This window comes from Macrotis lagotis, chromosome 7 (genome assembly GCF_037893015.1).
Source record: "Macrotis lagotis isolate mMagLag1 chromosome 7, bilby.v1.9.chrom.fasta, whole genome shotgun sequence".
NCBI lineage: Eukaryota > Metazoa > Chordata > Mammalia > Peramelemorphia > Peramelidae > Macrotis > Macrotis lagotis.
Window position 1 is genome coordinate 206,781,846 of NC_133664.1, and position 27,921 is coordinate 206,809,766.

The window sequence follows — 27,921 nt, forward strand, 5'->3', positions numbered from 1 at the left end:
AAATGCAACCCACACCACCATCCAGCACAAAAAATAACTCAAAGACTGCTACCAGCAGGTCACAGGTTAGACATACCACTTCTATAAGAACAATGGAGTTTTGATTAGAAGAAAAAATTGAACTGCAATGAGATTTGCTAACTTTAGTTCTACATATCCATTTAGGATTGATGAAGAAAACTGAGGCAATTGAAGATTATGTGCCTTGCCAAGTGGTGAACATTTGAACTCAGATATCTTTTCTGACTCCAGGACCATCACTCTACCCTCTGGACCACCTGGAGTGAATGACTAAGAATTGTAATGAATGACTCTAAGTGAAATCTCCTTTCAAGGCAATCTTTACTAAAAAGTTACATTTTCATCTGTCTGAAATGATTTTTATAGTAGTTCAAAATGCAAATAGGTGAATTACATGATTTTTCAAAATTCTGTAAATGTTCTATAAGCCAGGAATGAAGATGCTAATGCTTCTAAAATTAACCATACAAGTTTTAATCAAAGAATCTGATACATGTCGCACAGAATTCATTGAAGATAATCAGTGCAGGCTGCCTGGGGAACATTAAACTTTGACAGTTTTGGCTGGTTTTGTATCTTCCGATTCAGCAGACAACCACCGGTAAGTACGATGACGTCGAAGAACTTCTATGGCTCTGAGTTCTAAGGGAGTGGCCTCAATACCAAGGTCTTCTAAGCCAGGCAGATGAGGCAATTTCTTGTCAGTGATGTGAATCTTAAAAATACATAAGAAAATACAAAAAAATCCATAAAAACCAACCAACACCATCAAATTACCCACCCTTGTCCCCAATGTAATCTGTTTATCTACACTCCTCCACTCCTAATATGAGTTATATTACCAAAACCTGGATGACTTCACAAAATTTCGACTATTTTTTACTTCCTGAAATTTAATGTTAAAAGGCGAGCATGGTTAACAGGTACAAGAGAGAGCAGACCACTGTAAAACAGATCAGTTCCCTAATAGGATAAGTAGTCAAAAGATATGAAAAGGCAGTTTTCTTTTTTTAAATAAGGAAGATTCCAAAAGAAGAAATGCAAGCTATCGATAAATATAAGAAAGGATGTTCCAAGTCACTAGAAATAAGAAATGAAAAGGAAAACAGCTCTGAAGAAGAATACAAAAAAAAAATTTGGTAAAGGTGAAAAAATACTAAATATTGAAAGCACTGAGAGAAGGCAGACACATTAATAATCCATTGGTGTCGCAATAAATTGGTCCAACCATTCTGGAAAATAATTTGGAATTATACTAAGTAACTAAATGCTATATCTCCTTTGACCACTATGAGACAGGTCAAAGAGAGGGGAAAATTTGATCTAAATAAAAATTTTGATAGCATTACATTTTATAATAGTAAAAAAATCTGGAGGGTGGTTGGGCATCATCAACTGAGGGATTACATTGCTGGAAGAAGAGAGAACTGTGGTGTTAAGTCACTGGGAAGTGACAGTGATTGTTTGAAAAAAATCATTTTTTTAAAATGACAGTGATATTTTTAAAAAAAGAAAGAAAAAAAGATTTTATAAGGCAAATAAATAAAAAGCCAAAAACAAAAAATGAGAGACTGGGAACTCCTCATTTCTCTAGCATGGCTGTGCCTCTTCAACAGGCATGGATTCTCTACCTCAGCTACCTCAGTTCCTAAATAACAGGCTGCCAGAATTTATGCAGAATTTATTTTCTCTCAAGCATTTTTTTTTTCCTGCTGATTGCTTTATTACTCTAGGGATACTTAAACTTTTTACTGTGGTCCAAGAGAAGAAAAGCGTTAAGAGAGAACATAACAGTCTTCACATATCTGAAAGAAGAGATAGGATTTGTTCTGCTTGGCCCCACAAGGAAGAAGCTCTATGAGAAGTAAATTTGGGCTCAGTAGAAGGAAAATTTTCCTACAGAGCTGTCTCCAAGTCAGGAGGCAGAGTTCCCTAATTCTGGAGATCTTTAAATGAAAGTTAGATAAACCTGTCAGGGATGTTGAAGAGATAGATTCTTTTCAGGATAGGTTGAACAAAACAAACTCTGAAGTACATTCCAAATGAGATTACATGACCAGGAGACCGCCTATGATACTTTAGCTATCATCATCCTTAGAAGGCAGGGGAAATGAATCAGGATCATGAAAACAGACTTAACAGTCTATAAAGGACCCTAAAAGTTCTCTAGTGCAACTCCCTCATTTTATAGTTAGAGAAACTGAAGTCCAAAGATTGCCCACGGGGTGACTTAGCCAAGTTCACAGAACTAGTAAATGCCAGAAGTGTAATCTGAACTTTGAGACTTTTATTCCAATATCAGCACTCTTTCACTAGATCTGGATTCAATGTCTATCTCTGATATTTAATAGCTGGGAGATCCTGGGTAAATCGCTCAACATCTTTAGGACTCAAGAAATTTCTTATGTAAAATGAGGGGGCTGGACTCCTTGGTTGCTAAGGTTTCTATCTAAATCTATGATTCTGCCTAAACATTTAAGTTAAGAAACTAGAAGGGAGCAGGAGGAGAAGAGATCTTGAATGGTCAGTCTTTAGCTAATCAAAGAGAGTTCATTCATTTAACCACTTGTATTTATATATAATGAAATTCATCCTCATGCTTTGGCTTTTAAAACAGAATTCTAAGAATAGTTTGACTCCTTAAAAACTTCATCTAAATAAAGTTCCCTAGGGGAAGGATGCCTTCTATTTCTGCACTAATAAGGAGAATGTGGCTAGAACGAGAGGGAGGTGAAGGCTCCAGTTTCGCAAGCCAAAAAAACACTCATGGAAGAGTGAGCAGGATGGTGAAGGGACCAGAAAATGGATCAAGTGAAGTTTAATCAAAGGAACTATTAGTCTGAAGAAGTAAAATATCTAGTGATACATTACACCTGTCTTCAAATATCTGAGGGGCTTCCATGTATAAAAGGGATTTGATTCAATCCCCATATGTTATGTTCCTTCAATACAAGGAAAAACTTCTTAATGCTTAGACTTATTCAAAAATTGAATGACTTGCCTCAGTTAAGTAGTGATAGTACTATCTAACCTAATAGCAGCAACCCATGGCTCTAAGGGTTTTTATTACTTTTATAACTGTTATTTCAATATAACTGGTTTCCTTTGTAATTTCTTATTATTTTATGTATCTTAGAAGATCTTTCTAAGAAGAGATCCATGATATACAACTGTAGGCAGTAGACAGCAAGAATTTAGGGATAGAGATTGATGATTACTTTCCTTCCAGTGAGTGTGAAATAACTGAAACTTATAGACCCTAACTTGGCTCACAGGTCAGGGGCTAAGCCAGGATAAGATAAAGTCAGAAGAGTATGAGTAAACAATTTCTACAGGTCTCTGTTCAACAAAATAAGGAGGATGTTTGTTAATGCATACTTACTCGCTCTACTTTGTCTCTTGTGGTCCAGGGGTCAAATGGACTCATCTCAAAGATTCTTGCCACCAGTCTGGAAACAAATATGAGTATATGAATATTTTTGTTTCTCTGTGCAAAAGCATTTTGTCTAGAGGGGCTGCTAAAGTTTTGATTTCACAAAAGCTTTGAAAAATTATGTGTGTGTGTGTGTGTGTGTGTGTGTGTGTGGTTAACCCTCAATCACTCTTTATCTTAGCTAACCATTCACCCAATAGAGTTAGTTTATATTAAGCAAAGTCTCTTCACAAACTGCCTCAACTAAAAATTCTTCACCTGGGATCCATGGACTTGTTTTATTAATAGTTTGACAAGTATATTTCAATATATTTCCTTTATAATCTTAAGTAGTTTAACTTATACACTGAAAAGCATTCTGACAAGAGGTTCAAGAAACAACAACAAAAAACAGAAAAATAAAGGTTAGAAACCCCCTGGCCCTGATCAAAGTTCTCCCATTACCACTTCTTGACAAATGTTATACCCACCAAGCAGAAGCTAAACGAAGTCAGAGAATGTTTCATGTTTGTATACTAATATCTCCCAGTGCCTAATATACTACCTGGCATACAGCAGACATTTAATAAATACCTGTTTATTTATTGATTGACTCCATTCCAAGAAGACTGATTTCTGATCTCCCTGAGTCCCCCCTTCAGTTAATCAATCAAACCAAGCATTCAAACAGAAGGCACAAGTGTAAGCCTAGAATATCTGAATTTGTTGTTAGTATTAGTAAGTACACCTATGCTATAGGATATGAAGACTAAGGATTAAAAAAAACAGGACAGGAAAGAGTCCTTCTTTTTAAATGGATATTATTGAACCTGTCACTTATATAAAGTTTTTTCCCTAAATTCATTCATTAATTCAACAAACATTTAAGTATCTACTATTAAGCAGCAAGCACTATACTAAGCAATTTGATATGAGGCTCTTGCTCGAGATGTCCTTAAATCAATCACAGTGACAATATGGGAAAGTATGGGAAAATGAAAAAAAATTTATTTCATGGCTAGAGTAAGCAGAAAGTCCTGACAAGAGTGCTTCTGTAATTCTCTTCAAGGGATAGTGTACTCTGCATAAAGTCACAAAGAAAGTCATGGACTTCAAGTCAGGAAGATTTGGGTTCAAATCCAGCCTCAGAGACTTACAAGCTGTGTGAACTTGGTCAAGTCACTTAAATGCTCTGAGCTTTGGTTCCCACATTTGTAAATGAGGGGTTTGGATTCAATGGCTTCTAATGTTCCTTACAGTTTTAAATCATTGATTCCCATGATTCCATATTCAGATTCCTATAATTGAAAAGGACAATATTAGGTTTATCACAGCTATCTGATTATAGTTATTTGGGGAGATATTTCTAGCTCCTTGGGAATCCACCACCATCAAGAATTCTTTAGAACTCTGTATTTAGGTATCTTGAAAGGACCTACCTACTGGAAAGGGTCTACCCTTATAAAGATGATAGCATTTAGTGTTCAGACAGGTAGAGTTTCCATTGTTACATTTATAAACTAGTGTCTTCAGTTTGGGTAAAATCATTCACAAGGGTCTAAGTTGTAAATCTTCATAGCTGAAGACTGAACTACTGATTAAAGGTGGAAGGTATGGCAATTATGAAACCTAGGCTGAAATAGAGTGGGGCCCTGATTCAGCATTACTTCAGATGCTCCATTTTAGAAGTGAGAATCTAAGAATCAAGGCGCCATTGAGATTATTATCTGTTTTATTTTCTTTGTACATAATTCAAAGTTTCGCAAATAATGGGTTAAGTTTTGGCATCTGTCTCACAGAGAAGTAAGCAATTTCTCCTTCTATCTGTTTAAGGGGTATGTGGAATAATTAGGAAGTCTCATCTCCAGCTTTTATACCCAATATGAAAAAGTACTCTATTCCATAACTGGCTTATGCCAACAGTAAAGATGCTAAAGATTGCAATTTTAATTGTTCAACTTATATGACTGGTTAAACTTGAAGATGCATATTGTTTTCCTTCAACACTACCTCCATCTTCTCTTTCTATAATCCTTTGTTATTTACTTAAAGAAACTGGAAAAAATTGCAGAAATACAATGGTAATGTCACTATGTTGATATTGTTCTAAGAGATGACAAACATAAGCATACCTGCATTGCATTATTATCTTTCCAGAGAAGGATCACAAAAAATATTTTACTTACTGATAGGCAAAATGTGGCATGTAGTATGGTAGGAATGGTCTGTGAGCCACAGCAAAGATATACTGCACCAAATCATACAAGAGGTAGCTATTCGGTCTACAAAAACAAAAAAAAATTGCTCTTGAATTGCTCCTCCAACCACATTTTTTTGCTCCTTTAAATACAGAGATTTCATGACAGGTGATCAGCATTGAAGGTAATTCTGTAGAAACTCTAAATATCTGACATGATTCCCAAGGGGAGAAATGATTAGTGAAGACAAAATGGGACAAGGAGTTGAACAAGTTTCTTTAAACTTATACATTTTACATTAGTATTTAAAAGTTCCACTCTGCTGTGACAATGTATTTTCAAAGTCAATGTCAGTGGCGCTCAAGCTGGAAACTTTCTAGTACAGATTCAATATTGGACATACCGTATGTCTGCCTGTTCTGCTGTATGAAGTCTATCCTAGTTATGTGCAATGAAGCAGAAGGCTGACCACATGGTTATGACTTTTTCAGCTTCAGAAACTCACCAAAACTGTCTTCAAAAGCACAGAGGGGCTAAAGTAAGGTAGTGGCTGTGTGTTTAGTGAGAAGTTCAGCTATGAGTGACTGGAAACAGGCTGTATATGTGGAAAGGTGAGAAGGAGATAGGAAGAAGCAATGAGAGAGACTGACAAGTAATCAGAAACTGTAGGAAGAAAAGAGTAGAAGGAGGGAGAGGAGAGAGTTGTGAGTGATCTGCAGAGAGATTAGTTAAATCCAATGCCTGAGAGTCTTGGGGAAAAATCCAGTTACATAGTATGATATGGAAGAAAAGCCAGCAAAGGAGAATAAGAAGGAACAACAGATAGGTGAAGAACCAGGAGAAATCAGTATCACAAAAACTTAAGAGAAGAAAAAGTATCAAAGAGGAAACAAAGAAGTCAAGAAGGATGAGGTCAGAAAAATGATCATATAATCATCAGACCTTTCCAGCTTGTGCTCAACTGGCACTGACTTAAAGATCACGAGATCATCTCCATTAAGACTCAGTTCAAATTCTATTCTAGTTAGAGCATATATATCCTTGCTAGCATCTTTTCCTCTCTTCTTTGTCCCTTTACATATCTGTTATTTACATATTTGTTTGTTTCCCCCATTTTATGTAAGTTCCTTGAGGGCAGAACTGTTTTTCCCTTGCTGTGTTTTGTCTGCACCTAATACAGTGCCCACCACATAGTATTTCCCACACTTTTTTTTTTTTGGCAAAGCAATGGGGTTAAGTGACTTGCCCAAGATCACACAGCTAGCTAATTATTGTCTGAGGCCAGAATTGAACTCAGGTCCTCCTGACTCCAGGGCCAGCGCTCTATCCACTGCGCCACCTATCCACTCCCCACCACATAGTATTTAATGAATGCTTGGGACTGCCTGCATTCTACCTAATTTTCTCATTTGGTGAAAGGACATGTCTAAATTACAAGATCTCTTAAGTCTTTTTCAGCTTTAAATTTCTGTGATTTTTAGACCTTGATATCTTAAGTTTATAGCTTTTCATAGAAAGGCAACTGAATAAATAGTTTTGTGCATCTGAATACTACTTAGCATTATCAATCCAACTGACAAGACAGGGTTTGAGTTGTACAAGTAGCTGAACATAAGCTTTGTAACAGCTGATATACTTGGAGAAAAAAAATACCTTTTTTGTATATAAAAAGGATGGACTCACTGTTAAACTAACAAAGGCCAAATCTGAAGACTTGTTCTATTTAGAGGTTACACTATGACAACTAACCCAGGGAGAAATTTATTAATTATACTTAGTTAAGTCTGAGGAAATTTCTATTATTTAATAAGTCACATTGCATATCTTGTTAAGACATCAAGCACTATTCATTTTGCTCAATCCCTAAAATAATCCAGAGAAAGTGTTGAGTTTTCCTGGGTTTCTGTGTTCTTAGTTTTAACCCTAAGAAAGATCTTTCCTCTGGCTTGGAACTCAAGATTTATTTTGTTGACCAAAAATGCACCTATCTACTAAGAGTTTCAAAGACTTCAAACTAGTTGTCTTTGCTTCTGATATATCATTAGAAAACTGATGAATTCAATTTACTTTGTTGGTATCTTAGGGTGAGACTAAGAGATTGTCTGTTTCTTCTCCTTTCTCTCTTACGTGTGTGTGTGTGTGTGTGTGTGTCATGCTGGCTCTCTCTCTCTCAACCCTCAACAGGAACTATGTAGTCTCCAGCTCCTTTGAAAGTTAACACAATAGGGGCGGCTAGGTGGCGCAGTTTTTTGGCCCTGTTTCCCCATCTGTAAAATCAGAAGGAGCACTCTGGAGCACCTTCCAGTTCGATAGTCCTGATCCTCTGCCACTGGAAGTCAACCTGGAGGGTCATAAAAGCAGTCAAAACTCACTATATTGAATCCATTAATGAACTAAAAGGTATGAAAGTTAGTTCCCTGAGAAGCGGAATGATAGAAATATTAAGAGATCTTATTTTACCACATGTATTGTCCAGCAAGACTTTAAAATTTCCCATTACACTACCTACCCAGTGATGGCATAGGTCTTCCCTCGAGCATCTGGATTCTTAATTGCATTAACAATGGCTTTGGATACATCTACTACCTATGGGGAAAAAAATTAATGTTAAAACAACCCAACAATAAAGATTACTGACAATCTGAAATGGTTAAAATAATGATACCATCTATTTTAGAAAGGCCTCTTTAATAAGAAAATATCACATATCTCATTTATCCTCATAATGAATGTATAGGATTTGTGGAAAGACCATTGGTTTGGAATCAGTGGACCTGAATTTAGATCAGAATTTTCCTATCTTGGTCAATAGGTTAACCTTTTCTCGGACTTCATTTCCTAAATTGAAAAATGAAGGGATGGGGGCGGCTAGGTGGCACAGCAGATAAAGCACTAGCCCTGGAGTCAGGAGTACCTGGGTTCAAATCCGGTTTCAGACACTTAATAATTACCTAGCTGTGTGGCCTTGGGCAAGCCACTTAACCCCATTTGCCTTGCAAAAACCTAAAAAAAAAAAGTGAAGGGATTGATGACTTAGATGATCGCTAAGGTGTCCATTATAACACCAACTCTAGGACTCTTGTGAATTACTGAAAATACAGGCCTCCCTGTCCTATTTTAGAGTTGCTGGTTAAAAGCCCCAATCAGGGGGAACAAATGAGAATATAGGAGCGATGATCAATAGGTGAAACAAAAAAGCTGATGGTCATCATTTCATCATAAATTGAATGCTAGTTTGTAATAGGAAAGTTTTTGCATTGTCAGCCTCTTAGATTGTAAGCTCAGTCTGCCCAAATCTCATATTTAGATGTTTCTGTGATGGCAATAAAATTGATAACCCCCATCCCCACCAAGTCCTCTCATACATGGCAGCTCTTATCAATGTCCTCCTGGAAATCCTCCACAAAGGGATTAACAACATGTTGGAAGCTTTCCTCTGGTGCTATTGACATTTCTTTTCTGATCATGTTACCTCTCTGATGACTTGATTCTTGCTTTGTAATGTACTGTAGCCTACTTGGGTCTAGCATGCACCTCTGCATTGTCCTTGGGAGAGTACTCAACAAATGAGATTAGTATCCTATCTCTTTTACCTTTTGCCTCTCTTCTAGTATTTTGTTTTGAGTGAACCTATGATTTCACTGGTATATGGAACTATCAGTGAAGAAATTTTCACAAAGCAGAATGACAAGTGCTTTGTAACTTACAGTCTTGGCCGTATGACAGCATTGAGAGGTTAAGTGACTTTTCCAGAGGGACACAGCCAGTATGTGTCAGAAGCATGAAATGAACTCAGGTCTTTCTGATTCTAAGGCCAACTCTGTCCATTATACCACATTTTCTCTTGTGGCACAAAATTACAAAAATTAGATGTCAATTCAATAGATAAGGGCTTGTTGAAGAAGGTTCCTTCCTTCCTCCAATAAGAATACCTACATAGACTGGTTGTTTCACTGTCTTTTTGCCCAAGGAAATGAGAGGAACACCACCAAACCAACGATTATCTAGCAGAAAAAAATAAAGACATAATAACATAGTTATATACTACCAATACTGTTGATGATATTTAAAGAACTATATATAGCTTTCCCTTCAAAGAATGAGGAAAAAAATATTTTTTCAACTTATTCTGAAGATCCTCTTTTAAGTTAGGGAAAGTTAGCTTTTTCAAACAAGAAAACTAAAGAGCTTAAATGGCTTCCCAAGAAGAGCCTTATCTTGTGTCATCCATGTTCCAAAGCAAAGTCTCACAAATTCTTCATAGGTGCCCAGAGCTACTAATAGAGGCGCAATTCTTAAATTTTCAGATTATCTCTAAGAAAGAAGGTCAGGATCCTCACTCCACTGTGTGAGCACATTAACAAGGAAATAGTGGAAGGCAGTTGATAGAATCCAGGGATAAATCCAGGGAGTCTTAAGGCCACAATCCTTTATCCTGAAAATACAAATCAAATGCCTCAATAACATTAGAAATGCAACACTTCCTCATTCTCTTTGGAGAATGAGTTTGAGAGGTTCCTAATCATTTTTTTAGTATTGTAGCTCATATGGTAGTTTCAAACACTTATGAATGTTTTCTCAGAATAACATTTTTAAAAGCATGAAATAAAATATAAAGGATTATAACAGGAACCAATTATACTGAAATAGAATTATCAAAATATATTTTTTTAAAAAACTAGTTCATGGAGCCCAGGTTGCTGAGGTTGATTTTCTCTTGTGTAAGCACGATGGCTAAAACAGCTTTATGAGTCAGTTAAAAAGGTATCCCAGTCTATGAAAGTGTTATCACAGATAATTCATCATTAATTCAATAGTAATAACTATTCCTAGGAAATTATTAACTAAAGATAAATGTATGTGTACATATGCATGCATGCATGCATGTGTCAACACACACCATCATATAGAAAAATACCCAATCTGTTTGACTCTCTCACTTGGAATCATAACTCTGAGAACTGTCTCTATGATCATTGGCTATAGGAACACTCTGCTCTCCCACTGTTTTTTATGTTCTCACCTCCTTCCATCCCAGAGCTAGTACAAAGCAGAATCTAAGTGGCAAGACTGGGGAGAGAGGCAGGAACAAAGTATAAGGTTGGTTTTTAACTCATTTTCTTTCATTCTGTGGCTCACTCAATCCAAGACTTATCTCTACTCAGAATCCATAGGCCCTTCTTGCTCTTCAACCTAGAAGACCTATCTCAGGCCTATTTCCTATGGAAAAAAATGACTAGAACAGACTATACTTGCATATATTTACCAAAACATAAATAAATCCTACTTCATAAAAATTCATAATTAGCAATAATTTAAAGTCCTTTTACTTCCTCTAGGAATATCTTCCCTTAAATCACTGACAAGTGATCAGGCAGCCTCTGATTGAAGACTTCCAAATGCTTCACAAAACAGTTAATATTTTTGGTTAACTCTGTTAGAAAACTATTCTTTCAATTTAAGTCAAATATGCTTCCCTTTAACTTTTACCTGTCTACTTAGTTCTGGCTTTTTTTAAAATATACAGAATAAGCTTTCTTTCCTTATTATCACATTTCAAGAAGAGATTGATCATGTCCTCTACTTTAAATCATCTTTGTTCCTTGATAAAAACATTTTCCTCTAATATTTCTTAGATGATATAGTCCTGTCTTATCCCCCATAAACACTTTATAATTAGAAGAGCCCCTTTTCCACATATATTTGCCAATACAGAATATTTATTTGTCCCTTAAGTTCCTATCCCAATCTTTGCCTGGACATCACTCTGATATTATTGATGTGAAATATATACTTGCAAAAGTGGGAAAATATAAGTGAAAAATGTTTACTATATAATGTCAAACACCTTTGATGTTCTAGTTGGTTTTGCTAAATTGCTTTTTTTCTTTTAAATCTTTGTTACAAGGCAAAATAGGTAGAGGAATGGGCCATATTTAGAAGTGAATGTGGTATAAAATCAAAAGACATCAAGTTTGAAAATTCATTTTTAAAAGATGGAATGCATACTTGCAAAATAATTGAGTAATCTATCCTCTCTTCCAAAAATGTCAGATGGCTTCATGATAATGGCTTCAGGAAATGCTTCTCTCACTGCTTCCTCTCCAACAGCCTGTCCAAAATAAGAATAAAAACATTGTTGTAGAAATAAACAAAGCTTCCACTCTTTTTTGCTAGCAGGTTGGCACCTGCCTTCCAAAGCCTACAACTCCCTCCCAGTTATGGTATTAATATATAGCTGTCACAGAAAATTTTAAAACCTTGGATTTCAATATCTCTGAAAGGTCAGAATTATTGATTGACTGAGATAATAAAAAGGTTCCAGCAATAAGCAGCTTTGGACACACAGTAAAAGAAATCATGGCAAAAGAGGGGTGACCCATTCCCAGAACAGTTAAACAAGAAAAAGACCGGGACAGAGTAGAACCAAACACCAACCAAATCCCAGGAAAAATCCAAACATTTTCTGGTCCTTCAACCAGCAATATTTCAAGGTTATCTGGAACTTTCTGAGAATACTCCAAACTAAAAAGGATAAGCCTTAGAGCTATCTTAGGATCAGGCCCACTAAAATCAACTAAAACAAGACTGACTTTTGAAGGCAAGAGATTTAGGTGTCCTGTTGAATATCCCAAATCATATTCCTAATATTCCAATTCTAAGAAATTTTCTTCTCTATAATCAGGACCTTTAATGTAGCCTAATGCCAGGAAAATATTACAATACAAAGTCAGGGAAAGAGAAATCATCCTTCACCCTGGAGAGAAGACACTAAAAAGATTACTTGAAGGTATGAAGAGTTCATCGGGGCAATAAGAGAGAAATACAAGAAAATTAATCAATCAATCCAAAGGTTCAGCATTCTAAGTGCATTTTCCCTTTCACATAGAAGAAAGGCTTAAAAGAAAAAAGACTTAAAGCTAACAAAACTTTAGATTTAGATGACTTCATAGGATATAGTTAAGTAGATCAGAATTAGGAAATATAAAAACTCTAAATGGGGGTTTGGCAAAATTAACAGTATTCTGACTACCAGAATTTCAATATGCTTTAAAGAACAAAAGCCTGTGATCCACTTCTCTATCTGACTGACCTTATTTCTCAGGTATTTAGAAGTGCTTCTGATATCAGCATTGAGATGAGAAACATGAATAAATGTTTCTACTCCAGCCTCCTTGGCCAACTGGGCTATTGTCTGGGGGATGGTAGCAAACACATCTGAAAAGTCAAAGTTTCTGAAGGAAGGAAAAAAAGATATTAGTAAAGAATTCAAAAACTATAATATCATAGTACAGTACAGAGCTGGACTTGGTATCAGAAATCTAGGATTCAAGTCTCACTTTGGTCTTTACCAGTTATGTGACTCTGAGCAAGTCACTGAGCTAAGTTTCAGTTTCTTCATCTGTAAACTGACCCTCTTAGTCCAAAGCCAATGCTCTTTCTTCTCTATCACTAAGTAATTCTTATTTATTCTGTACTGCAGCAATAGACCTTATTTTACAGATCAAAGTGACAAAGGGTCCAAAAGACCCTGTCCTGTCCAAAAGAATTACACATCAAGGGCGCTATTCTACTAGACTTACGGTTAAACCCTGTTCTCCTCCTCTACGACTATCACAGAAATAGTCCTTGTCCTTGCCCAAAGATGGCAGCATTGGTACAGCCAAAAAGGGAGGACTACAGCTTAAAAACAAATTCAACTACCATTTACAATCTGCATGATCTTGGGCAAATCACTTAACCTTTTCATGTCTTAGTTTCATCATTTGAAAAATAAAGGGATGAAATTAGATGAATTCTAAAGCCCCCCTCTGCTCTAAATCTATTCTTCAAGTGTTTTAACTTAAAACCTGGTCCCCTGAACCCTGCCCTAAAAGAAGCCATTATTTTTTCCCCTTCCAACTCCCTCATCCAGGTCAATGTTCAAGACTACTCTCCTACTTTTCTTAATGGCTTCAGTATCTTCCTCTGTTTCCTTTTCATTCTCTTCAACATCTCTACAATACAGCTATCTTTCTGACAAGTTGATCTCCAAGTCCAATCTACTTTGGTCTCACCCTAGGACTCACTATTAACTTTCAAAATTATTCCATCTTCGTAATCTATGTTGCTCCTTCACCCAATAATGAGTAACCTCTCTGTTCCTTATTTGCTGATCAGACAGGAAAAAGAAGAGATAACCACAAAAAAAGGGTATTAAAGAAAGCTCTTTATTATCTACTTTCTTCTCTCCATGACTATTACTATAACCAGTTAGTCATTATGTCAAACAGGCGTCCATCTTAATCCTTTGTCACATGTCAGAAACTATGTACAGAGTGGTGGTGATAAAAATCTGGGGACCTAGAAGAAACATTAGAAATGAAGCATTGGGGTAACCCTCCAGGACTATTTCACTTGTTTCTAAATATAAATTAGCAAAGACACCCCCCAAATTGGCCAGCACACTACCCAGAATTCCTTGAGGTCCAGATTAGAGTAGATTGGGGCTTATGAACATTCTAAAGGGAACTATGGGGAAAATTCTATAAATCCATTAATCAAATTCTCCTTTCTTCTCACTAACAAGTACCTTACTCTCTGTTATATTTAATTACCAATCTATGTATAAATCTCTCCCTCTACTTCCTCCCATTCTTATTCACCTCAAATTTACCCTTTCCCAAGTCTACTCTCATATATATACACCACTAACTCTTTCTATCTTATTATTAACAAATTCTCTTATGCCTTCAAATCTATTCTTCAAGTGTTTTAACTTAAAACCTGGTCCCCTGAACCCTGCCCTAAAAGAAGCCATTATTTTTTCCCCTTCCAACTCCCTCATCCAGGTCAATGTTCAAGACTACTCTCCTACTTTTCTTAATGGCTTCAGTATCTTCCTCTGTTTCCTTTTCATTCTCTTCAACATCTCTACAATACAGCTATCTTTCTGACAAGTTGATCTCCAAGTCCAATCTACTTTGGTCTCACCCTAGGACTCACTATTAACTTTCAAAATTATTCCATCTTCGTAATCTTGAATTCTGAAACACTCCTCTCTGCCCTACTGAGAAAGAACAGTCCTTCCCCAGCACATAATGGGTTACAGAAAAGTAGTTAAGGAGCTATCAGGATCAGAAAAATGGGACACCTACTCAACTATTCCTGAGCCTATTCTTTCAAGAAAACCTCCATTACCTGTTTGATATAATCTCCCAGAATTTTCACACCCAAATATGAAGTTTACAAATTTCTTCTGAAGACAAATAAAAATAATTTGGGGGTTATCCATGCCTGCTCCTCTCTGCTAATACAACTACCCAAGAGCTAACTAATTATAACACCATGCTCCTAAGTCTTCCTCACATCATTGGTTCTTCATCATGTAAAACACACTAGGTCTTCAGCAGATCCTAAGGTTAGATACAATGCTCTAGTGACTTAGAAAAAAGGACTTTACTTCCTCCTCCTTCACATACAATTTTGCATTAATGGACTGTGAACAACTTGTCTAACTAAACACTATATTATATATGTTTTGTTTGAAAAATATTTTATGTGTTTTAGCCCTAGAGCTATAACTACATCCTTGGATATCTTAAAATTCTTTTGTAGCTCTTACCAGTTCAGCATGGTGCCAAGCACATATCAGGTGTTCAATACATACTCTGTGATTGATGAAGAACTATACAACCTGGTCAAGAAGCCCTAGGCCCAAGCTCCAAGCACTTACCTAGTTTCCCAGTCTCGTCCAATAAGATTGATGACAACATTGCTGTGCTCCAGCGCTTTCAAGATAGAACTTTTGTCCTTGGCATTCCATTCCTGTAAGAGCAGTATCAGATCAGATCAAAGAACACTGGATACAGTCATACAAAACAGAACTATCAAAATCTGGGTAGGGGTTCACTGCTTATTATTGTATTTGCAAAGAGATGGCATTTTCTTAAGGCTTTGGTTAATACAATGGGCATGGTTTCCAGGGATCAACCTACTTTATTTCCTCTCCTACTTGTGGATATGGTCAGAATTTCCAAAGGGCAGAAAAAAGGCACCAAGTAGAAGTAACTTTCTCTTGGGGAGTGCATGGAATGAGAAGAGCAAACACACCACTTCTCCCTTTTCTATTTCTATTTCTTCTTCTATTTCTATTTCCATCTATTCTATAGTAGGCCACTAAGAAAATCAAGAAACCAGTTCTCCCTCCTGCCATTTTACCAGGGAACCAAAAACCAATTTGGTGGGAGTTTAGTTCTTCTTCAAATAACATGAAATAGGAGATAGGATATCCAGAGATAGGAGTGATATAAAGGATTTTTCTCAGTGGTCAGCACATAGTTTTGAGCAGCATACTTAGTTCTTTGAGACCAGTTTAGTTTTCATTTTATAGATCAGAAAATGAGATCCAGAAAGATGAAACAACTTGTCCAAAGTTTCAAATACAATTGATATGGTATAAATTTTAATTCATAATTTCTGAATATCAAAATAGACTACTCCCCATAAAGTAGTTAAGGATTTTGAAAGAATTCTTTTGTCAAATATACTTTTAACAGAAAGGTTTAATAGAAGAGTTATGAAGATTTCTCAGGACAAGCTGATTTTCTTTAATATACTAACGTGTATTCCATAGAGCATGTCATTTACAATGCAACAAGGACTAACGTTCTAAGCACTTTACAATTATGCTCTCATTTGATCTGCATAATATTCCTAGGAGGTAAGTATTATTATTATCCCCATTTTAAAGATGAGGTTAGTGAGGCAGAGGTTAGATGACTTGTTCAGGGTCACAATCTGAGGCCATATTTGAACTCAGGTCCTCCTGACTCCAGACTCATATCTTTATCTAATGTACCATCTCAATTTGAGGAAAAGGGGGGAATGAAATGGAACCAGGCCAAAATGCAATTTATTCCTCCACCAGGAGTCCCCTGATAGAAGAAAAAGAACTATAAGAACTTAAAGGGAAATGAAGAGTCCATTGAGAAGATGTCAACAATAAAGTAAAGCCGTGAATTCAAGCTCATTCCAATCCTGGTTCAGTCAGTGAGAAATGAAGTTGTGTAGACAGCAGTTTTGCAGTGGAAAGAGCCATCCAAGAACTTTGATCTGAATTTACCAGCTCATTCAAGTAAGTTACCTATTATAAATCTTTCTGAACATCAGTTCCCTCACCTATTAAATGAGAGGAATGGAATGATTGATCTCTTAGGCCCTCGCCAGACTCAGATGGTCTTATAACCATAATGAGGGGGAAGGAAAGATTGCATCAGAAACATCTGGTAAGTGCCTGTTAGGGTAGACAAGGAACACCCAGTACATGGAAGATAATCTCACAAGGAAATGCCTGAGCGGCAGAGGGGAGCAGGGCCAACCCCCCCCCCCCCCCCCAGCCTTTGTTCAACCTGTAGGATTTAAGCTAAGTTTTGAAGTAAAGCAGTAAAACCAAGCAGTGGAGCCAAAAAGGAAGTACACTCCAGATGGGAGGCAACTGGCAGAAGGCAGAGGAGACAGTGCCTTGTGCAAGCACCAGCAAAGAGGTCACAAGTGGTGACAGGTAAAAAGGGTGATAAACCTGAAAAGGCAGGAGGGGCCAGACTACAAGGAGGTATGAATATTCAACAGAAAACTTCCTGTTTGATTCTAGAGGAAATTCAGAACTGACGGGGAGTTTACTGTGTGGAGTCAAAGTGGGGAGCTAATGTACAAAATCTCACAGTTTAGGAAGATTATTTTGGCAATTTAAGGGAGAATGAACAGAGCAACATTTGAGGTAGAGAGACCTTTCTCTCTCTCTCTCTCCTCCCCCCCCCTTTTTGTTGTTTTAGCAAGGCAATAGGATTAAGTGACTTACTCAAGGTCACACAACCAGGCAATTATTAAATGTCTGAGGCCACATTTGAATTCAGATCCTCCTGACTCCAGAGCCAGTGCTCGATCACCTAGCTGCCCCTGGAGAGACCTTTCTGAAGATTATTGTAATAGCCCAGTAGTAGTACCTATTTGAAGAAAGAATAAGATTTGGCAACAAATTGGTTATGTGGAGTGACTCCTGGGTAAATGGCAAATTGGCAGTGCCCTCAAGGGTAGTGCTGCCACCACTGATGAGCAGCAGTATCTGCAGGAAGAGGAAAAACTGAGGGGGTTTGTCAACACCTTCTGTTATGGTTCCCTGATGGTGTAAAACCTGGGGAAGACCACCCCTGCACAAGACTCCATGCAATTAGTCTGGTGACACTGTCAAAAAGCTGGTATAATCTCTTCTTGGATATGCAAAACTGACTCAAAAAAGTCATCAAAAAGTGTGGGCAATATTGTCCAGTCCTGGAAATCACTTCACACTGAACACAAGACAGAGTCATCTACAGGTTTCATTGATGGGAATGTGATTGAAAGTTTCCTGGATGATTCTGCCCATATTCAGATCCTAGTCAAAGTCGTGTGTAGCAGTCCCAGCCTGAGGGACTAATTAGTGTGAAGCACTAATACTCCAGAGCTTTTGGCCACAGGAGAGAACGGACCCTCCTCACAGTGCTAGGGCAGAAAAAAGTACCTGTGGTTCCTCACAGACCAGAGAACAGGGCAGGAGAGTAGTGAGCACCTCTCTTTACATCACATCACCTTAAAAGAACTGAAAACTTAACAGGTCCCTAGAAGTAGCTCTGAAAAAAGCTCACAAATCTGACCATAGAATAAACACTATGGTAATAAGCAAGATCAATAAACACACTCTCAGAAAACAATAAAGTCAAAACTCCTATATCCAAAGCCTCCAAAAAATATATGGAGAGTTCTAAAAGAATTTTGAAAATCAAGTAAGAAAGGTGGAGGAAAATTGGGAAAATAAATAAGATGCAAGAAAATCACAAAAAGCAAGTCAACAGCTTGTTAAGAAGATACAAAAATAATAAGGAAAATAACATCTTAAAACACAAACTAGGCCAAATGGTAGAAGATGTACACAAAATGCAAATGAGAAGAATGCCATAAAAATCAAAATTGCCAAATAAAAAAAAGGAACACAAAAATTCACTGAAGAAAAAAGAAATACTTAAAAAGCAGAATTGGCCAAATGAAAAAGGAAGTACAAAAGCTCACCACAGAAAATAATTCCTTAAAAATTAGAATTGAGCAAGTAGAAGCTAATGGCTTTATGAGAAATCAAGAGAATAATAAAATAGAACCAAAAGTATGAAAAAAAAAGAAGACAATTTAAAATATTTCACTGGAACAACAACTGACCTGGAAAATAGATCCTGGAGAGATAATTTTTAAATTATTGTACTATCTGAAATCCATGATCAGAAAAGAGACTATCATCATCTTTCAAGAAATTATCCGGGGAGGCAGCTAGGTGGCGTAGTGGATACAGCACTGCCCTGGAGTCAGGAGGACCTGAGTTCAAATCCAGCCTGAAACAATAATTGCCTAGCTGTGTATCCTTGAGCAAGTGACTTAACCCTATTGCTTTGCAAAAAAAAACAAAAAAAAGAAATTATCCAGGGAAATGGCCTTGATAGTCTAGAACCAGAAGATAAAATAGTCCCTAAAAATGTATGGTGAAATATAATGCTTTCTTACTAGAGGGAAGGGGTTCAAAGGGACAGAATGTTGCATACTCTCTTCAGAAAGTCTGAAGTACTCCCTTTTATAGTTTAGTACTATAAGGCAGAGTTAAATAGGGAAGAGGTATGTCACAAAATGACTGATATAAAACATATATATATATCTCCACAAAACATCAAAAAAAAAAAGGGAAAAGTTAACCTGAAATCTGACTGGGTAAGCTTCCATGTTTGGGCATCCCCAGCTGTCCTGCTTTTTCACCCCAGTCTTTGGAATAACTTATGTTTGTGATGTTTATTTTTAAGTTTCTCTATGTTCTTACCAAAAAAATAATCTGGCCCAGGTCACCCATGGGTCGAAGATAGGTGTAATCATAAGGCTCACAACGATAGGGGACAATCACCTGTGATCCCATGCGCCCTAAAAAGGCAGAAAAGATGAGCTAAAATGAAGAGCAAAAACATCAATCTACACAGCTATGGGCACATGCAGGAAAATCATAGGTGTCTACTAGAAAGAGTAAACTTGGAATAAATTGTTAAAAACTTTCTCATGTCAGGTTTCCTGCAGCCATGTTGAGTGGAAACTGGTTCAATCCAATCTGACCTCAAGCATGTTTTTTCAGCATGCTCACTAGCGCCTGGTTCCAACATCCAAATTTAAAGTGTGATAATAGTATATTGGAGGCATATATGCAGACACAAAAGTTCCACTACCATGCCTATATTAAAAAATACTTTGTCAACAAATGCCTTTGTCCTAACAGAGATCATATGTAAAAACATATCTACCATCTTTTCCTGTTAGGAATTGTGAACTACATGAAGAGAATTCTAAACAGAACATTTCTGGAAAGCAGCAGGGGTCATGCAGAGTTCAGAATTTTAAACAGGTGATCTCATTAAGTGTAAGATGAATTGTATGTTCAAGCAAGCTTACCAAGGTGATTGACGACGTATCGACCCAGAAATCCAGTTGCTCCAAATACAGTAGCCACAATCCCACTGACTGAGGAGCGCCCACCTTTCCCATGAGGCATAAGGGCATGATGAAGTTTGCGGTGGGACTGGGCAAGGAATACAGATGTTGTTATAGCAGTAATGCTGGATCCTTAAACGTGAAGAGCAAAGTAATCAAAATTAAACCAAAAGTTAACATAGGAAAAATATGTGTATTCAAAGATGTCCCCCCATCCCCAAAAGCTCTCAAGTATAATTTACCAATCCTTACTCAAATAGCCTGTTTCAAACAGCAAACTTTATGAATTGCCTGCCATATTCAGAGTATAAGCTGGGCACTATGAGGCAATATCTAAGAGCTAATAGATATTATTTCTCCCCCTTTAAGAAAGTGCAATTATGATAGGTAGACTGAACTCATGAAAGACAATAAAGTCTCTTTCCCTGTCATTTTCATTTATTTTCTCTCAACCCAACACTCTAAATATCTTTAGCACCTGCTTTCCTTTCAAATCGTAATCAGTCCACTAACATTATAACCAAACAATTGTTCAACCACAAATAACATCCTCCTCTATTCCATTTTTGCCATATCCTTGCATGATTACAGCTTAGATTTCTCTATTCTTTTTCCTACTTATGTCATTTATTCTACTTTTATTATACCTATTTGGAATATCAACTCCCTTTAAACAATTAGATTTTATTCTTTCTCAATATTCATTCTTCCTTACTTCTAATTCAGGCTTCTGACATTGTTGATCTCTTTGATACTCCCCTCTCAATAGATTTTTGGGACACCACTCTCCTGATTTTCCTCTCCTATCCAATCATCCCTTCTCAGTTTCCTTCACTAGATTCTCATCCAGATTACACCCACAAACCAAGAATGTCCCACAGAGTTCTTTCCTGGGCCTCATATTCTCCTTCCGTATTACCTAACTTGGTGATTTCAACAACTCCCAACAATTTAATTATCTCTTTGCTGATGATTTTCAGATCTACCTATCTAGTCCTAACCCTTTGGATGACCTTCAACTTTGCATCTACAACTGCCTTTCAGACATCTCAAATTGGAGGTACAGTTAGGTGGCGCTGTGGATAGAGCACCAGCCATGGAATCAGGAGGACCTGAGTTCAAATCAGACCCCAGACACTTAATAATTACCTAGCTGTGTGACCTTGGGCAAGTCACTTAACCCCATTGCCTTGCAAAAACACACACACAAAAATCCACTAAAAAACAAACATCTCAAATTGGATGCCCAATAAACATCTTAAACTCATCATGTACAAAATTGAACTCATTTTACCACTAAAGCTTCTCCCCTTCCAAACATCCCTATTACTGTGGATTTTTTGCTCACAACCATGAGTCATTCTTCACTCTTCACTATCTAACACTATCCAGATCAAATCTATTGCCAAAGCTGTGTATTTTACTTTTGAAATATCTCTTCTCTCCTCATATCTCTTCTCTACTCATATTCTCTGCTTGGCTTTCAAAGCCCTTCATAATCTAGTTGTTCCTTCCCTTTCCAATTTTTTTTCATATCCTACACTTTCCCACACACTCTTCAAACAGTGACATTGGTTTCCTTGTTGGCTTTCTTCAAGTTCCAGTTTAAATCCTACTTTCTATGGGATGTCTTTCTCAATCCCTCTTAATTCTCATGCCTTAATCTTGCTAACTATTTAACCTGAATATGGTTTATTTGTATGTGTATGTGTGTATATATATATATATATATATATATATATATATATATATATATATGTATATGTATATATATGGATGTATCTATTATTGTTTCTCCTAATAGATGTGAGTTCCTTGAGGACAGAGACAGTCTTTTGCCTTTCTTTATATCTCAGTTCTTAGCACAGTGTATGTCAATAAATGCTTATTGAAAGACTGACCTTATAATCTAAGATCATTCACCTTGGTAAAGGAGACAGTAGCAAAATAAAAGTCCTATCTACCCTAAGGAGAGCACAAATTCTTTCAAAATGATCCCCTTTTCCCGAAGCAGATTAAAAATATTTTCATTTTGACTCTTCTATTTTCTCTGACAACATGGTTCCTCAATACACATAAAGATCATTGTTAGGTATCCTGTTAGACTAGCTGCTCAGGGAGTGTTAGGTTCCTGCCGCTAGCTTATCCTTACCCAGGCAAATGCTGAAGGGGCGGGAGACAAGGATGGCAAACTCTCCAAGTTCTTCTAGTTCTCTGTTTATTAAACCAAATACAAGTGATTAAATATTCTCCCCAATCCCTGGTCCACTCCCATGGTACTCTCCAATCAACCAGTAAAATAATGCTCCAGTGCTCAAGGACACCAGGTGATGAAAGTTTATAATACTCCCACACACAACAGTCCCTTACAGATCATTCTCTTAAAAATTATGATAATGAGAGTATGTTTATGTGTTGGTAGTTATTAATGCCCCTTAGATTGCCTATAGGCAATATCAATATCAAGTGATTTTTTTCATCCTTTGTGATTTTCTCTTTCCTAAGATACCAGGTGACTCCTCAAAGTTTTGAAGATAGTGTTTTTCCAGTCCAGATATCCTTGCTGGGCATCCTGCTAGGAACAAATGATGACAAGTATCTGGAGTCTGGCCATTTTAATTTTGATTCAAATTAAAAGATAGCAAAATTCATGTACACTCATAACAAAGGAAAAGACCATCTTGTATAATTCTGCACAATTTACGTTTTGAACAATATGTAGCCCTTGAAATACCTTTAGAGTGTGAATGGCATAATAGCAAAAAAACAAAAAAGAGAATTACCTTCATTTCCTCTCACTCATTTCTCAGCACTTTGCAATCTAGTTTTTTGACCTTTTTGTCTCATTAAAAATTTTCTCCAAAGTTACCAATGATCTCTAAAATTTCAAATTCTTCTTGGCCTCTTTGAAGAACATAATACAACATAACCTCTTTTCCCTGGGATATGACACCACTGTCTATTGGTTCTCCTGTCTGACTATTCTGAGTCTCCTTTTTTTGGTTTATCATTCATATACCCCAAAGCTCTATTCTTGTTCTCTTTCAATTCTAACACTCAAGTGTCTGTGTCAATGCCCCAGCCTCATCAGTCAGGATTATAATCTCTATATCCTGGATCTATATATCTAGTTTACCAATGCTGATTGAACATTTTCCTACACATCTCAAACCAGTTCATAATCTTTTACTAAAAATCCATTCCTCTTTCAAACTACTCAATTTCTGATGAGGGCAGCACCATCCTTTTAGTCAACAGGTTTGTATCTTCAGTCATCCTTTGCCCTTCTGTCACCTTCACCCTAAACACCCAAGTGGTTAAGAGTGCCAGCTCTGAAGTCAGGAGAATCTGTGTGATCTTGGGTAAATTACTTAATCCTGATTGCCTTATAGTCAGGGCCATCTCCAGTCATCCTGATTTTTATCTGTACACTAGACCCAGAGGGCTAGAGAGGAGAAAGTGAGGCCTTAGCATAGTACCCACTTATTTAAATCCAATTCACAGACATAACATGGGATCACCTCCCTGATGTTCTGGTCTTCTTTGAAAACGAAGGACAAACATCAAACACAAACACCCCATATCTAGTCTCCAATCAAAAAGCATTAAGTACCTAACATTCATGTACTGTGCTAAGAAATAAAAATTATACCTAACATTTATATCATGCTTTTTCTGTGCCAGGAACTATACTAGCTGGTATTATTCTACAGAGGAGGAAACAAAAGTGACTTGTCTAGGGTCACACATGTAGGAAATGTCTGAGCCACATTTGAACCCAAGTCTTCCTGACTCTGATAGGCTCAGAGCTTTATCCACTGATACCACATAGCTTGCCGTAAGGAGATGAATTTGTTCTTAGACCCCCAAAAACACAATGACAGAGGGGCTTACATTTGAGGGATAAACTAGGTATAAAAAGATTAATACAAATACAAAATAGGTAAATACAAGGGAGAATGGCAGTTGGGGAAATCAATAAATATATTAAGCACTTTTTAATGTACGTTGCCAGGCACAGTACTAGGAGCTAGGAGCAGCATGAAACAAACTCTGTTCTTAAGGGGCTTTTAAGGGTGTGTGTGTGTGTGTAGATAGATATACACAAATACACACACACATATATGCATCCATAAACAAATACATGTTTGTCTACATATATATTATTTACACACATACATATAAAGAACAAGTACAAAGTCATTAATAGAAGCAAAATAGAAAACAGTAAAAAAAAGTCACTAGCAGTTAAGAGAATCGGGAAAGGATTCATGAAGCAAAAGCTGGTTCTACAAAATGGAGGTGAAGAGGGAGGGCATTCTAGTAATAATATAAAAAATGACAGAGAAATAAGAGGGGAAGTAATACATAACAAGACAGAAAAGACAGATTAGAAAAAGGCTGTAAATACCTTTAATGAGGCATTTGTTTGATTTTTATAAGCAATAAAAAGCTAGAGGAATTGACTGTGGTGGGGAGTAACAGGATCAGATGTCTTTTTTTTTGAATTATAAAGATTTTATTTATTTTGAGTTTTACAATTTTTCCCCTAATCTTACTCCCCTCCCCCACCCCCACCCCCCCACAGAAGGCAATTTGCCAGTCTTTACATTGCTTCCATGGTTATACATTCATCCAAATTGAATGTGATGAGAGAGAAATCATATCCTTAAGGAAGAAACAACGTGTAAGACATAGAAAGATCAGACAATAAGGTATCAGGTTTTTTTTCCCTAAATTAAAGGTTAAGAGTCCTTGGTCTTTCTTCAAACCCCACAGTTCTTTCTCTGGATACAGATGGTATTCTCTATTGCAGATAGTCCCAAATTGTCCCTGATTGTTGCACTGAAGGAATGAGTGAGTCCATCAAGGTTGATCATCACTCCCATGTTGCTGTTAGGGTATACAGTTTTTCTGGTTCTGCTCATCTCACTCAGCATCAGTTCATGCAAATCCCTCCAGGCTTCCCAGAATTCCCATCCCTCCTGGTTTCTAATAGAATAATAGTGTTCCATGACATACATATACCACAGTTTGCTAAGCCATTCCCCAACTGAAGGACATTTACTTATTTCCAATTCTTTGCCACCAAAAACAAGGCTGCTATGAATATTTTTGTACAAGTGATGTTTTTACCCTTTTTCATCATCTTTAACCCTTTTTCATCATCTATCAGATGCCTTCTTAAGAAAAATCAATTTGATAGCAGTATGGAAGAAAGACTGAAGTAAAGAGAATTTTGAGGAAGATCAATTAGGGTGCCTTTGCAACAATAATTGATGGCCTGAAACAATGTGAAAATGCTATAAGTAGAGAAGAGAGGTCAGATGCAAGAGATGCTGTGAGGACAGAAACAGCAAGATTTAGCAAAGTGCTTAGGCACAGGAATGAGAAAGAAGGAACAATTAAAAATAATGTTAAGCAATCAAGGACAATTACGGGGTATCTGCGATGGAGATTACCATCTGTATCCAGAGAAAGAACTGTGAAGTTTGAAAAAAAGACCAAAGACTGTATTACCTTTAATTTAGGGAAAAAACCACTATCTTATTATGCAATTTTGCTATCTCTTATACTTCATTTTTCTTCCTTAAGGATATGATTTCACTCTCATCACACTCAATTTATTTAGATCAATGTATACCATGAAAACAATGTATAAAGAGTGGCAAATTGCCTTCTGTGGGGGTGGGGAAGTGAGATTTGGGGAAAAATTGTAAAACTCAAAATAAATAAAATCTTTCTTTAAAAAAAAGAATAATGTTAAGGCAATGTCTTCAGAATTCCCATCTAACGCTATTAATAATGGGAAATGAAGTAAATCTGGCACAATCTATATCTTGGAGATGCCATATGATACTCCCATTTTTAAGTGCTCAAACTCATTTAAACAATCTGCTCTAGGGGCAGCTAGGTGGCGCGCCCCGGAGTCAGGAGGACCTGAGTTCAAATTCGACCTCAGACACTTAATAATTACCTAGCTGCGTGGCCTTGGGCAAGCCACTTAACTCCATTGCCTTGCAAAAAAACTTAAAAAACAAAAACGGATAGGGCTGAAGAGGGAAAGTGGGGCCGACGGGGAAGGGCGGCAGAGGAGCGACAAGGCCGGCCCCCGCGCGGCGCCCTTTCTTCCCTCCCAACCCGTCCCCCAGGGTCGCACCCTCTCGCGGCCCAGGGTCAAGCCGGCCCGAGGCGGGCAGAACGGCCCGGGCCCAGTAGGGCCGCGGCCTCTTTCTCACCAGCAGAGCGAAAACTGCTCGGTTCGAAGCACCGCAACCCGGAGGCCGGGGCCAGGCGCGGGTGACACTTACGTGACATTGTCAGGACCCGGGGGCTCCGGGCCACCACGGCCGCCGCCATGTTCTCCCAGAATCCTACCTCCCCCGGCCTGCCCCGGGAAGTACGACTCCCGGATAGGGCCAAACTAGCTCGTCGCGTTTCGTGTGTGCTTGCGCGGAAGTCGCGCCGGCGAGGAGGCGGGGCTTACTGTATTCCCCGTCCGAGCAAGGGAGAGATTGGTGTGCGCCTGCGCGAGAGTTACCTGGAGGAGGTTGGGCTTAATCTCCGAGCAAGGAAGAGAAGCGAAGCGAAAGGTCAAAAATCAAGGAAAAAATGGTTGAGAGTACAGGCACTAAAGAGCCCCCAGGATGTCTAGAAAAAAAAAGTTTTTTTTTTTAGTTTTTGCAAGGCAATGGGGTTAAGTGGTTTGCCCAAGGCCACACAGCTAGGTCATTAGAAAGTGTCTGAGGCCGGATGAAAAATAGATTCTTAAAGGTGTATAAGACACTTCCGAGGTCAGTCTCTAAGCATTTATTACGTACTTCTACGTCAACTGGGCAATGCCTGCCCTTAAGGAGCCAGCTCCTACGGGCTTAGTTAAAACTAACGTTTGCGCATTATTTACTTACCAGATAGGGACGAAGGCTGCAAATGAAGGTTTATTTTATGGACGTGTTCATTACCTAGATTTATGAAAACAACAGAGAAAATACTACTAATACAAATTAAACAAAAACCGCTCTAATGATTGATTAGAGTAATGCAAATTAAAACAACATTAAGGTACCATCTCACACTTACAGATTGGCTAGAATGACTGAAGGGGAAAATGACAAGCATTGGAGGGTTTATGGAAAAATTAGGACACATACATTATTTGGCATATAATCATTTTGAAGAGCAATTTGGAATTATGCCCACAGAATCATAAACTACACTATTAGATATTATATCATTATTTAGCCAATTTCCAAAGGTGATGAGAATGCATTATAAAATTGTGGTGGCAAAGAACTGAAAAGTGAGGGGATGCCTATGATTAAATAAATTGTACTTGATGGTGATGGAATATTATTGTGTGGTAGGAAATGAAAAGGAGGTTTAGTTTTAGAAAAAAATAGATTTGAATGAAATAATACAGAGTAAAACAAACCAGAACCAAGAGAATGTTGTATAGATTGTTGTTTGTCCTTCCTTCTCAAAAAGGACCAATGATATTAGGAGTCTAATGTCTTGACTTGCAAATAAATTGGATTCAAGTGGGGCAGGGCTATGCAGTTATCAGCCCCACTCTCTTCATTGCTGTGGGAGACCTTGGCCTTAAGCTAAGACCTCTTTCCCAGGTCTCAATTTGTTATCAGTAACACCCATTAAGTGATATTGTTTGAAGAGTAACTGAATGTCTAAACTATTTTGAGTAATATGAACCTTCAAATCAACAACAAAGGTCTTATGAAGAAAAATACTTTCCACCTCCAAAGA

General features: G+C 37.4%; 1 protein-coding gene across 1 annotated transcript; it reads right to left on the reverse strand.

Annotated features, from left to right (window-relative positions):
- Positions 1–471: 471 nt before the first annotated feature.
- Positions 472–26,580, reverse strand: NDUFA9 (NADH:ubiquinone oxidoreductase subunit A9). The gene is made up of 11 exons (XM_074194609.1): positions 26,472–26,580; positions 20,122–20,292; positions 19,505–19,602; positions 15,347–15,438; positions 12,725–12,866; positions 11,641–11,743; positions 9,564–9,635; positions 8,141–8,213; positions 5,620–5,715; positions 3,404–3,470; positions 472–736 (listed from the first exon to the last, which is right to left on the reverse strand). Exons 1-11 carry the CDS (start codon positions 26,518–26,520, stop codon positions 566–568), a joined length of 1,134 nt encoding a protein of 377 aa, XP_074050710.1. The 5' UTR covers positions 26,521–26,580; the 3' UTR covers positions 472–565.
- Between the last annotated feature and the right edge of the window lie 1,341 nt (positions 26,581–27,921).